Genomic DNA, 11,453 nt, shown 5'->3' with positions numbered 1-11,453 from the left:
CTGTTTTAATGACAACATGAATACATACCTACCTGAATTGTTTACAACGTTGGGTTCTCCAAAGTTATTTTCAAAATATACTAACGAAGTGAAAAGTGACTTAATTTTTCAGTCAAATTTCAGGGACGTCTCTGAATGAGAAGAGGCTTTGTTGATAGTGTTAAAAAAATCAAGATGAATGAACTTGATCCTAAACTTAAATTATTGGTATTTGTAATCAGCCGCAGATTTAAAGGATATAAATTATGAATGAAAGCAGAGTAAGAGTTAAACAAAATTTATTAAAAATAGTAAATGATCGAGACGGTACAGTCGTAATCGTAATATAATAAAGATAATCTACAAATATTATACATGTCTTGCAATGTGTGTCGTTGTGACGAGCACGCGTCAATGTACACTTGATAACATATTTCAAATACCACTTCCAAAATAAGGACTGTATAATCTTGTATCTAAAGAGGCTTAAAACAAAAATTACATAATAAGTAACATGTACTACTACTGAAAATTCCTACATATTCGTTAGAAAACCTTATTTTGTCTGTGAACATTTTGTAAATATGTAACTCCATGTGACATTGTTTTTTGACTCTAAAAAAGATATAAAATATTTAACAATGCGAAGGTTGTAACTTTAAATATACAGTATGAAAGCTTCAAGTGCACACGGACGCGTGTGGCCACGTTACATCTACCCTACACTAGGCGTGTCGCTACAAAATTACAAAATACTCTATCAACTAGTGAGTTCAGGTATCTTTGGTAAGCACCTACTGTAAGTACCCAGTACCGCAGTACTTCTACCTCCAATATTTTGGCAGAACTGTGAAACACACACTTTTTCTTGCCTCGACAGCTACTAAGAATTTCCGAAATGAAAATCCCAATAACATTTAAACACAACTGTGGCCAAGTGCATCAATGTCTTTAGCTTCAACTTGGCTGTCAGTTACTTCACAATGAACACAGATGTAAACTCCACAAGATCTTTTATTTCCCGCTATCTGATTCTGTACAACAACATAAGCTGATACAACGAATCTTTTCAACTCTTATTAGAGTCTGAAGTATTCATATACTGACATCTATTGCGGTAAAGTTATTTATTAGCTATATAGTTGTTTAATACATTAGCACAACCGATTATATGTATAAAATAGTGTGATTGTAGTCTATGTAAGCTAGTGTGATTGTCACTGCACTGTTCTATACTATACGGTAACTATGTCGTCGTAAAATGAGATCTTTTATAGGATTTCATCATCTAATCTAGCTATACAACTAGCTATATCCGAATAATTTTGAGCGTTTTCTCACAAACCACTCGTAAGCTGTTCTCGAAGTAACGCTTACAAATATCGCGAAGACTGAGTGCGCGCTTATTGCTATCGCCATTATTAAACAATTTTAAGCACCGCTTATCCCTCGCGTGCTTTGTAAGCGTTACTTCTGAATCATAGCACGTTTTTTCGCCTTATAATACAATGCTATTAGGTTGAGTATCGACTTGTTAAACGTCATACAAAAATAATTGCATACAACTTAACACTCGCACCATAATACTTTCGTTCACTGTTCTTATAAACTATAACTCACTCACAACTATAACTGGACACTTGACACTTAATTGTCACTAGACACTTGTGATAATACTGGAGAATAAGAAACAGTAACACTTTTATATTCGGGAATCGACCGTGGTTATTATCAGCCGAAGCTTACTGTTAGCTTTTTCTGTAAGAAATTGTGATGAGCTGATGTCCAGTTACAGTCGTCCGTCCATCGCCTTCGTCCTACACCATGATGACTCTCTCCTGCCCATCTTCTGTGACGTCACCAGTGTTCCGTAAGTCATTGACGTCACAGATGATGGTGACGTCATCAGTGCTCCCGCCGCCGATCACAGTCTCGCCGACGTCGGCGACGATGGCGGGCACATTGTCGGTACTGTTGACGTCGATGGTGCGCTCCACGACGCGCCCGTTGTCGAACACCAGCTCCACCCTCATGGTGCCCTGCTCACCGGGGACGCGGCGCCGGCTCTCTATCAGGTCGTTGTGTATGTTGTCTGTGTCTGTAGATGTATGGGGCTGGCTGTGAAGTGTGTTGCGTGTGTCGCGTGTGTCGCGCTGTGTGTGTATGTGTACGGTGGGTATGTCCTTGTTGGAGAACGCGACGAGGCACGCGGAGTACGGCGGGGGAGGCTCTTCAGTGTCCTTGTGGTACGACTTGTTGATGTTGGTGTCGGAGGGCGCGCACTCGGAGTAGGGCGGCGGGAGGTCGGAGGTCAGGCGGCTCGGGGACGCGTACTCGTGCTCGTCGAGGTGCGGCACCGAGCCCCCGTCTATGTTCTGTTGTTGAACTGAAATTTATTAATTTAGCTTTGAAACATCGTATAAATAAACGAGGACAAAACTAACTATATAAAAGGATACTACCTATTACACTGTGGAAATGTGAGCTCTCGACTTTAAAATAGAGTATGATATAATATGATACTCACGGCTGGTGGCGATGACGTTCGGTGTGGGCCACTCGTCCGACCGCCGTCTTCTCGCTGAAATATGTATTTGAAAACGGTTTATATAACGATCAAAATTTCATTTATCAAGTAGATGGCAATGACGAAGTTATACCTTAAGAATGTGTTAGAAACTTATCCCAGTATTTAGAAACCATTAAGTAATTCACTAATCATGTACACAATTCATTTCTAAGTTACAAAAATGTACCTACTTTTGAACAGTCTTCTGTCCAGACACTTCTCGGCGGCTCTGACGATGAGCACGAGCAGCGCCAGCAGCACGGCGCCGGCCGCCCAGCCGCCCCACACGGCCCCGCCGCCGGCGCCGTGGCCGCCCCCCCCTCCCCCCGGGCCCCCGCCGCGCACCCCCGGCGTCACGCCCCCCGCCAGCGCGCCGGCGCCGGGCCCCGGCCCCGCGCCCCCCGCCATGTTGGCCGGCGGCGCCAGCAGCGACACCGGCGAGTAGTTGTGGAAGCGCTGCTGGTAGTCCAGCGAATGCTGCAACATTGTACCAACTGGTTAAAGTGACGCACCCGGCTGTGATCCTGAGGTGCAGAATGCAAATGACTGATACATAATACATATTTTCACAGTTAGGTAAAAGCTTCTTAACTTGATTAAAAATTATCTGATAAAACAAATATACGACCAATGAAAACCAACCAACCACTAGGTAGGTAGTTATGATTCAACAAAACTCACTATTTAAAGATAAATGCGAGAAGCATAAAAACCTTCCGAAACATTCTATAGCTTTTCAACACCAAGGCTTGATATCCGAATCCTCGTGTTCAGTCTGTCCACGAACGCTAAAGTGTGAGTATTACCTTAGTAATTTCAGGTGCGATGTGCGCGCGCCACATGTCCGCGTTGATGTTGAGTCTCTTGAGCCACTGGTTGGGCGGCGTCGGGAGCAGGTGCTTGTTGCCCAACATGTCGTCCAACCTGAAACCACACCACAACCGCTATGTGACACTTATCTCTATACACATAGGTAAAAGTTTTATTATACTCTACATTATTCACTGTAACTCACATTCCATGGATCTTTCAGACAGAAAGACACTTCTTGTCGTCTAATCGGTCCGAAAGTCAAAAAGCCACTGTCGCAGTTGATCATCATAAAAATTCAGCTCAAAGTAATCTCTACTTGAATGTATTAGTGTTGTGTGTATTGGCGAGTACCTGATAAGATGCAGGTTGGTGTCGTCCCTGGCGTTGAAGACGCCGGTGTAGAGCGCGAGGCGGGCGGGCGCGCGGGCGGCGGGGCGCGCTGGTGCGCGGGCACGGGGCAGCTCGCCCGGCCGCAGCCGCCGGTACCACGACACCCACGCCGGCACTGTCGGCTGCATCCTGCCGCTGCACACACACACAAACATTAACTGCTAGGTACTTCTTTCTTACAACTCTAAACAGAAACTAATACAAAATTTCGCGAATACTAATGACCGTCACTTCAGCGCGCTAGACCACTAGACGAAGCAATAAGCACGTTGTCCGCCACTGCCCGTTGGTTGACGCCGAGCCATCAACAAGTCACTGTCACTACGATCCATTTGTGATACGCTTCGATACGATGTGAGTAGAGAATTTAATATCAAACCTTATACTCTCTGAGGCATATAGTGGAACGTGTTATTTTACAAACGGCCGGCCACAACTAAAGCCACGATATAATAATACAAAGACATCACAACAACACGGGTAACTTTTATAATTAGTTCATAATCTTTGTTGAGTGTCTCTGACTTCCCGTACAGTTAAGTTACACAACACAGAGCGGCGGAGCCTCATAACTTCAAGTACGCACTCAGTTTCATTACGTTCCATGTTGCGAGGAAATCGTTCGTTTCCATAAAACAAGGACTTCTTCTAACTCAACCGGAGCTGTTCGCGTAGAATACTTTCTGATTTATAGAGGTCATTGTAATATAATAATAAGGTACCTCTCTAGCAAATACATGTGAGTAATTGACGATGATTTAAATGGAACATTTCTAATTGTTTTTGCATTTTTACCTACTGTCTGTTGCTTCAGAAGACAGATGTGTGATAGTAAAACTCACGTATATTTAAATAGTAATTTAATTAAAATTTTGTAATTAAGTAGTAATTCAGTAATTAAGGGGCTTTGTAATTAGCCCTCAGGATTATCGAGTCAAGATCTTATCATACATTATGTGACCAGACAGTATCTATTTAATTAAACGTTTATCTAATGAAATCTTATCTGTTGCTGAAATAACGTCATTGTGCACCCGGAACCATAATTGCGCAATGTACTATAATACTGGCAAACTAGCCGCTAAAGGAAAGAGAGCTATCAATGAGGGCTCACATAAATGAATTTCATGATGATGCGATGTCGTCTGCTCGAAGTACACGCGAATGCAACGAAACACACGATGCATCGCAAGAATTTGACTTGATTTGCATAACATTGATGCGACACGGCTCCAAATATTTACTTAATTTGAGCGATTGAGATTGTGTTATCAAAAGTCGCCGCATCGTTAAGCGGTTTTGTGTTTGATTGAAGCACTTAATGCGGTAAGTAGATGATGAGTGATAATGCGCTGATAATGATGATATTGATAGTAATCACTGTGATCACACATAACAGGGCCGAGCTTTACGTCACAACACAACAACACACACACACACACACACTGACTGATAAACAGCTTATAATACAAACAACATGTTTTGTATAATCACCACAGATAACATCTACTCTACTTATACCTACATTCTCAGACACCCGCCCATTTTCACATTAGTACACGTGGCACAAACAATCCTTCCAGAATGAAATGATTCATACAATGTAATCAAAAGCCACAAAAGTACAACTAGACTATTTCGGATGTAGACTACGAATGAGACTGGTCACGCCAACAATGCGACACTTTAATCTAGATTATTTTATAATCATATAATGTATTCATAACAAGTGTCTGTAATCTGCAGGATTGAGTACAATCTCTGACAAAGGTTGCTTGCCTCAATAATCGTTTATCGACCTACAAATGCAACTGATTATCTTCACTCAACGCTCAAAAGTCTCACTACAAAACTCGTCAACCACTCATTGGTTTTCCCCAACTACCCTCACCATAAGCGCCATTAATGGTGATAAATGAGGTTCGAAAATACGAAGATAAAAAGGGGACTTACGAGCTACGTGCTACGGTCCCTGCATAATAATTACTACGGCCTGTACAACCTGTACGTAGAGGTCGTAGCAAGTGGCGATCTTCTGCTGTAACCTTCCCTTACTAAGATGACGTCACAATATCCTACTAATATTATAAATACGAAAGTTTGTGAGTATGTATGGATGTTTGTTACTCTTTCACGCAAATACTACTGAACCGATTTCAATCAAATTTCGTATGTAGATAGCTAGAAGACCCAGAATAACACATAGGCTTTATATCCCGAAGTTCCCGAGGGATCGGGATTTACACGGGAAGGGTTTCCACGGACGAAGTCGCAGACGGCGAGTGTATTATAAAGCAAGTAAGAATATAAGGCACAAGTCGGCATTATTAAGTATGAGGTAACACTGTGGTACATAACGTCGCACGCGAGTGACCACTGGTGGCTTTACCGTCTGCCGCGTGTTACGTGGCTCGCGACAGAACTGTGTCGACTGCACACATTGCACGTGAATGCAATGCCTTCATCGACTAATAGCGAAATACAAACTAGAAACTCCCAACAATTACTAACCTAAAGTCGCTTCAGAAATGACTGAACGAGTGAAAAATATTCCCAGAATTCTAGAAACGGTTTTAGGTAAATACAGTTTTCTTGCTTGTAGCGTTCACAACACAATGTACCCAAATTGTTGTAAATTCAACAGCCATTAGGTTACCTGCCATAGAGAGACGTACAAATTAGAGGTTCACTATCATGGCTCTCCTATTCCTGCTGGAAGAACGGCTTGCTTGTCCAACTCCATGTGAAAACACAGACTAATCCCGTCAATTTATAGTTGTGACTTCTGTGCTTCTAATAGGTGTAACTATGAGCCTCGTTTTAAAGTTCTCAATGCGCATTATATTATAATATTAACTTTGCATTGCTAATTGTTTAGATAACGCTTCTTTCAACTGACTGCGCCCTCTCACTTATTTTAGGAGAAAGTACGGAATGGACTCGCAGTCAGAGCTCCACGTTTAATGATTAAATAACTAATAATTATAATAACTTATTATCTAAATACTCACACAGTCAAAGTCCTCAAGAAACTATTAAATTAAATGTTAGTCGCGGCTAGTCTCCGAGTATATCTCGTTAGAGGAATAGCGTAGCAATAAAGTGTGCCTCTGTACAGAGCAGATGATGCTCTTGAGTTTATTGATCGAAAATTCTGCTGCCAAAGCTTGAAAATTGCGTTCATACTTTCTTAGATCTCCTCAGAAACAATGCAAAACTGTTTAACATATGAACTCTATTACAGAGATATTTCATTTGAACATCATCAATGACGTTAAAATTTGGGTCCGGTTGTATTGAGTACTCAAAGATGACAAACTATTTGGTAAAGTGTATCTCAGGTGAGGATGCCGACATGACGCGTGACGGTGTGACGGTGTGCAGCAATGCGGTGAACTTCCTTCCTGTCACACAACAACGAGATGAGACGCGCGTCTGTTTGTTTGTTTGTGTTATGTAGATGGCGGCAAGTACCGCGAACTCGAACAATCGCCAGCTAACTATGCTGAGTATGCGTGACCTCCTCGTCACGACTCACCGACACTCACTGACTCTAATATTTCAGGAATGCTCTAGTTACTACACAAGTAGTAGTAGTAGCATCTCTGAATCCAAATAGGATATTGTATCCTATTTTATAATAAACTAGCTCACTCGCGCAACTCCACTTGCGTCACATAAAAGAGAATGGGTCAACATTTTCTGGTACTCTACGCCCATTGGTCGTAGCGTGATGACATATAGCCTATGGCCTTTCTCGATAAATGGACTATCTAGCACTGAAAGAATTTTCAAATCAGACCAGTAGTTCCTGAGATTAGCGCGTTCAAAGAAACAAACAAACAAACTCTTCAGCTTTTTATAATATTAGTATAGATAAATTAAATCTGTCATATTATTCACGTTTTAATGTACATATCTGGCAAGACTGGAGATTTGAGACAGTGTTGCTAACTAATAACAAAAAACATTCATTGTATCGTGTTGATGGCAATTAACCTGGAATTTTGGTACCTCGTTCGTTTCTCGATGAACTTTGACCTGGTGTTACGAATGCTCATTTAATTAACGATAACTGAGGACCCACGCACTTCTTAGAAATGTATATAAGCGTTTAGTAATTACATAAAGTATGTATAGGCAGCCAGCATATATAGGACACATAGTAAGTGCAACTGCCAATACATATATGAACTGTGATTTAGCACGCCACGCCGCGGCGCCGCAACCATTGGGTCGGGAGGTCGTGTTTTCAATTCCCATACGAAGCAATTATTTGTGCTATCCACAAATAATTGTTTCGGGTCTAGTTGTACTTTGTGGTATGTATGTTTTCAATTCTTAGTACGGGAGTTGCCTGTTAAAAAAATAGTCCCTGGAATAAACCTCATACATCGTATTATCCTAGCAACCCTACCACGAAGCAGCTGTCCGACTTACATCAACTTCATGACAAGTATGTCAGTGGTTCAACAGCCGCGCAACACTTACTGATATACGGCTTCTAACTTAAACCCAATAATGTTTCATATTTTCATGAAATTAAGGAAGTCCCTTGTCTTAATAGATATTATATTCTTTTTATTAAGCCTTTTTCTGTGTCCCACTGCTGAGCAAAAGCCTCTCCCTTGAATTTCCAGTCCCCTCGGTCGATTGATGCGTCCGGCCACCCATCCACGAACGCGTCCAGGTCATCCGTCTACCCGCCATCTCCGTTTGATAAATATTACACAAGTCGACAAAAAAAAAAATTTTTTTTGAGCCTGTGTTTTAATGAATATTTTCTGATAATATAAATCAAAAAGATAACAGGAACAACATTAATAATAAATTAAGTTTGCTTTTGTACTATATATAACGAAACCTAAATATATGGGGTTTTGGCAGATTTTTTGAAGGGCCGTGGTATTTATGATGCAAAACCAAGGGTAACGGAGCTGGGGGTGTCAAGTGAGTGGTAGCAGAGTATCATGGCAGTATGCACGTGCGCGTTCTTAAGGAAAAACGTATTTTTTTGCGTCTCGGGGTCTAAAAATGGCATCGAAAAAGTGTAAAATCGACGTGGACTCTTTTTGCTACATTTGTCATGAATTTATTAAAGTGAGAGCCAATAAAATTTGTTTATCATCAAATAAGGCATTTTGTGAAGCCTATGAAGCTTACTTTAACATGTCAGTACGAAATCAGGATAAAATATGGGCACCTCACTTCTTGTGTAATAACTGCAAAAACACTTAGGAAGGTAAGAAAATACTCCTTATATTAAATGAACATTTATATGCCTATATACATATTTTTTTAAATATAAATTACATGTGTACATCGTTAATTAATGTTATTAATATTTTTTTCAGCCTGGTACTGAGGAGAGAAAAAAAAGATGAAGTTTGCAGTACCACAAATATGGAGAGAGCCTACTGATACATCAAGTTCCTATTTTCACACAAGAAAAACCAAAAGTATACATTTCTAAAAAAAAAATTGTATCCTTTTTGTATTTTGTGTTTCTTAATGCCTTATTTCATCATTTTAATTAATAAAAATACATAAATCATAACTTTTTTACTTTTATATATTTATAATTGAATGTGAATTAAGAGCTTTTCCATTAAAATTTAAAATTCGTTCTAAAAGCTACAAAAGCAAACTTTATTAGATAAAAATATTATTTCTTTATTTAGTTAGGTATACGTAATCAAAATCAACGGTACAGAACTCAGACTCAAAATTCGTGTTGACCAATGATAGATGATGTTAATTGAAATGTACGTTTTAATTTTAAAATTAAAAAGAGTGGCCAGGACTTTCTTGCCAGCTCTTCTCAACGGCCCTACCTTCCGAACTGGCGGTAAATTCACTCTCTGTATTATAGACTATCATAAGTGTCAGCATTTGACCTAAATGAATAAAATATTTTATTTTGTTTTTGATTTTTAATGTTTAACCTAGTTAATGACGAAGTTGTGTCAACGACAAGTGGGCTTAAACAACTTTGACTTGAGGTTGACAACCAATTAGGAAAATAAACAGATCTCCTCAAGGCCAGGTCGAGGCTGTGTTTGTAAAACCTTGCTCTTTTAAGAAGGTCCGACACTTGTCTATCCTTGGACCTGCAATTTTATCGACTACTGTGAAGTGTTGTAGCTCCATATTCTGGGAAGTTTTAATCTAAAAGCATAAATTTGCATGCTAGAGAACAATCGTTAATGTCTTCAGTGGAAGTAAGTATTAAAAGTTGAAATTATGAGAGTGATTTATGGAAATTGACAATATTTGTACAATATTGTCACTGGATTCGTCATTATAAGGCTGGGATAGAATGCTATACCAGTACTTTATTGACGTTGAAACATTGTTTTATTGGTACAAGGGACTATACTGGTCTGGACTGGATTGTTTACTAGGTCAATTACATTCCTTGCTTGCTCAGATTATTGCAACGATATAATAAGTTACTAGGCTGTAGCCGTCGTGTTGATATTACAGTAATGTCAGCCTCCGTGGCACAGTGGTTAAGGTCGCCTCGTCCCTACATTGCCTCGGGAGGTTGTGGGTTCGATTCTCAATTATTTGTGCGATGTACTAATAGTTGTTCCGGGTCTGGTTGTACTATATATCCGTAGTTTGTATGTATGTAAAAGTCCCCGCGACACAAGAGCAACTCTAAATGCGGTAGTCGTCAAAAAAATTATATGATGAATAATGATGAAATTGTATCGTCGCCAGTTTGTCACCACTCACTAAATCACTGAACATTCTCCGAGCAGGCGTCATATTATATTAACGGAGACCTTGACACTATTCTATAACAACTTCCGACACTCTGAGTACATTCGTACTTTACTCTACTTAAGGTTTTACAAGGTTTTTTAAGATATCGAATAATTATTTATAAATACTTTTGGCGGTTTCTGGTGTTCAGTTCAAGTTTTCATACGCGACAGTCAGGGATCATTTACATTATACAAGTCCTTATACAAGAAATTGTTACAATATATTATACAATATTTGTATCATGTTCAGTTTTCCTCATATACAATGCATGAACAACAATAAAATCTGGATTCCAAAATCCCTTTTATCGACATCTCTCCCGACTCTACCTTCATTTAACAGTCAAAACGACATTACCGAGTATTACCGACTGAAAACACTTCATCTTCGAGATCCGTCAGTCACAGCTACTGAAGATTGTTGTGTTATTAGTTGTTAGTTGTAGCGCAGTGTTCAAGGTCACTGTGAAACTGCAATCAATGCCATAATAATAAATAATGTACTGACCGCTGTGTCTCCGCTCAGCTGTCCTCAGCGCCACACGGCACAGAAGGCGAAGCGACACGCTCCCGCGGCTTACAGCTCACATCTCACACTACACACTCACTCACGATATTGTCGGTCACTTGTGTAATATTCGCGTTGATAATCGAGTGATAAATAAACAGTGTGCGGGCGTCGGGGTGTGTCCGCGGCGACTGGCGCCGAGCGGCGGCGGCGGCAGCAGGCGAGCAGTGCGCACGCGCGCGCATGCGCCCCCGCCGTCACCTGCCTTGTCTTCACTTGCTGTTCGTTGAATCGTTGCGCTCTCTTTACAGACAAAGAAACTACCCTTCTGATGTTAAATCAGACCAAAGTGTGAATAAAATGATCAGTTCTATGACTTCACTTCTGTTGAGCAGGTGATGCAGTCAATGAAGCAGTGGTT

At 40.4% G+C, this 11,453-nt stretch overlaps 1 protein-coding gene across 1 annotated transcript; it reads right to left on the bottom strand.

Moving 5' to 3' along the window:
* Positions 1–261: 261 nt before the first annotated feature.
* LOC142983195 (uncharacterized) lies at positions 262–11,296 on the bottom strand. The gene is made up of 6 exons (XM_076130084.1): positions 11,033–11,296; positions 3,713–3,886; positions 3,355–3,472; positions 2,740–3,025; positions 2,507–2,560; positions 262–2,365 (listed from the first exon to the last, which is right to left on the bottom strand). The coding sequence occupies exons 2-6, from the start codon at positions 3,877–3,879 to the stop codon at positions 1,797–1,799; spliced, it is 1,194 nt and encodes a 397-aa protein (XP_075986199.1). The 5' UTR covers positions 3,880–3,886; positions 11,033–11,296; the 3' UTR covers positions 262–1,796.
* Between the last annotated feature and the right edge of the window lie 157 nt (positions 11,297–11,453).

This window comes from Anticarsia gemmatalis, chromosome 23, assembly GCF_050436995.1.
Source record: "Anticarsia gemmatalis isolate Benzon Research Colony breed Stoneville strain chromosome 23, ilAntGemm2 primary, whole genome shotgun sequence".
Classification (NCBI taxonomy): Eukaryota; Metazoa; Arthropoda; class Insecta; order Lepidoptera; family Erebidae; genus Anticarsia; species Anticarsia gemmatalis.
This window is presented reverse-complemented; position numbering and strand designations above follow the sequence as displayed.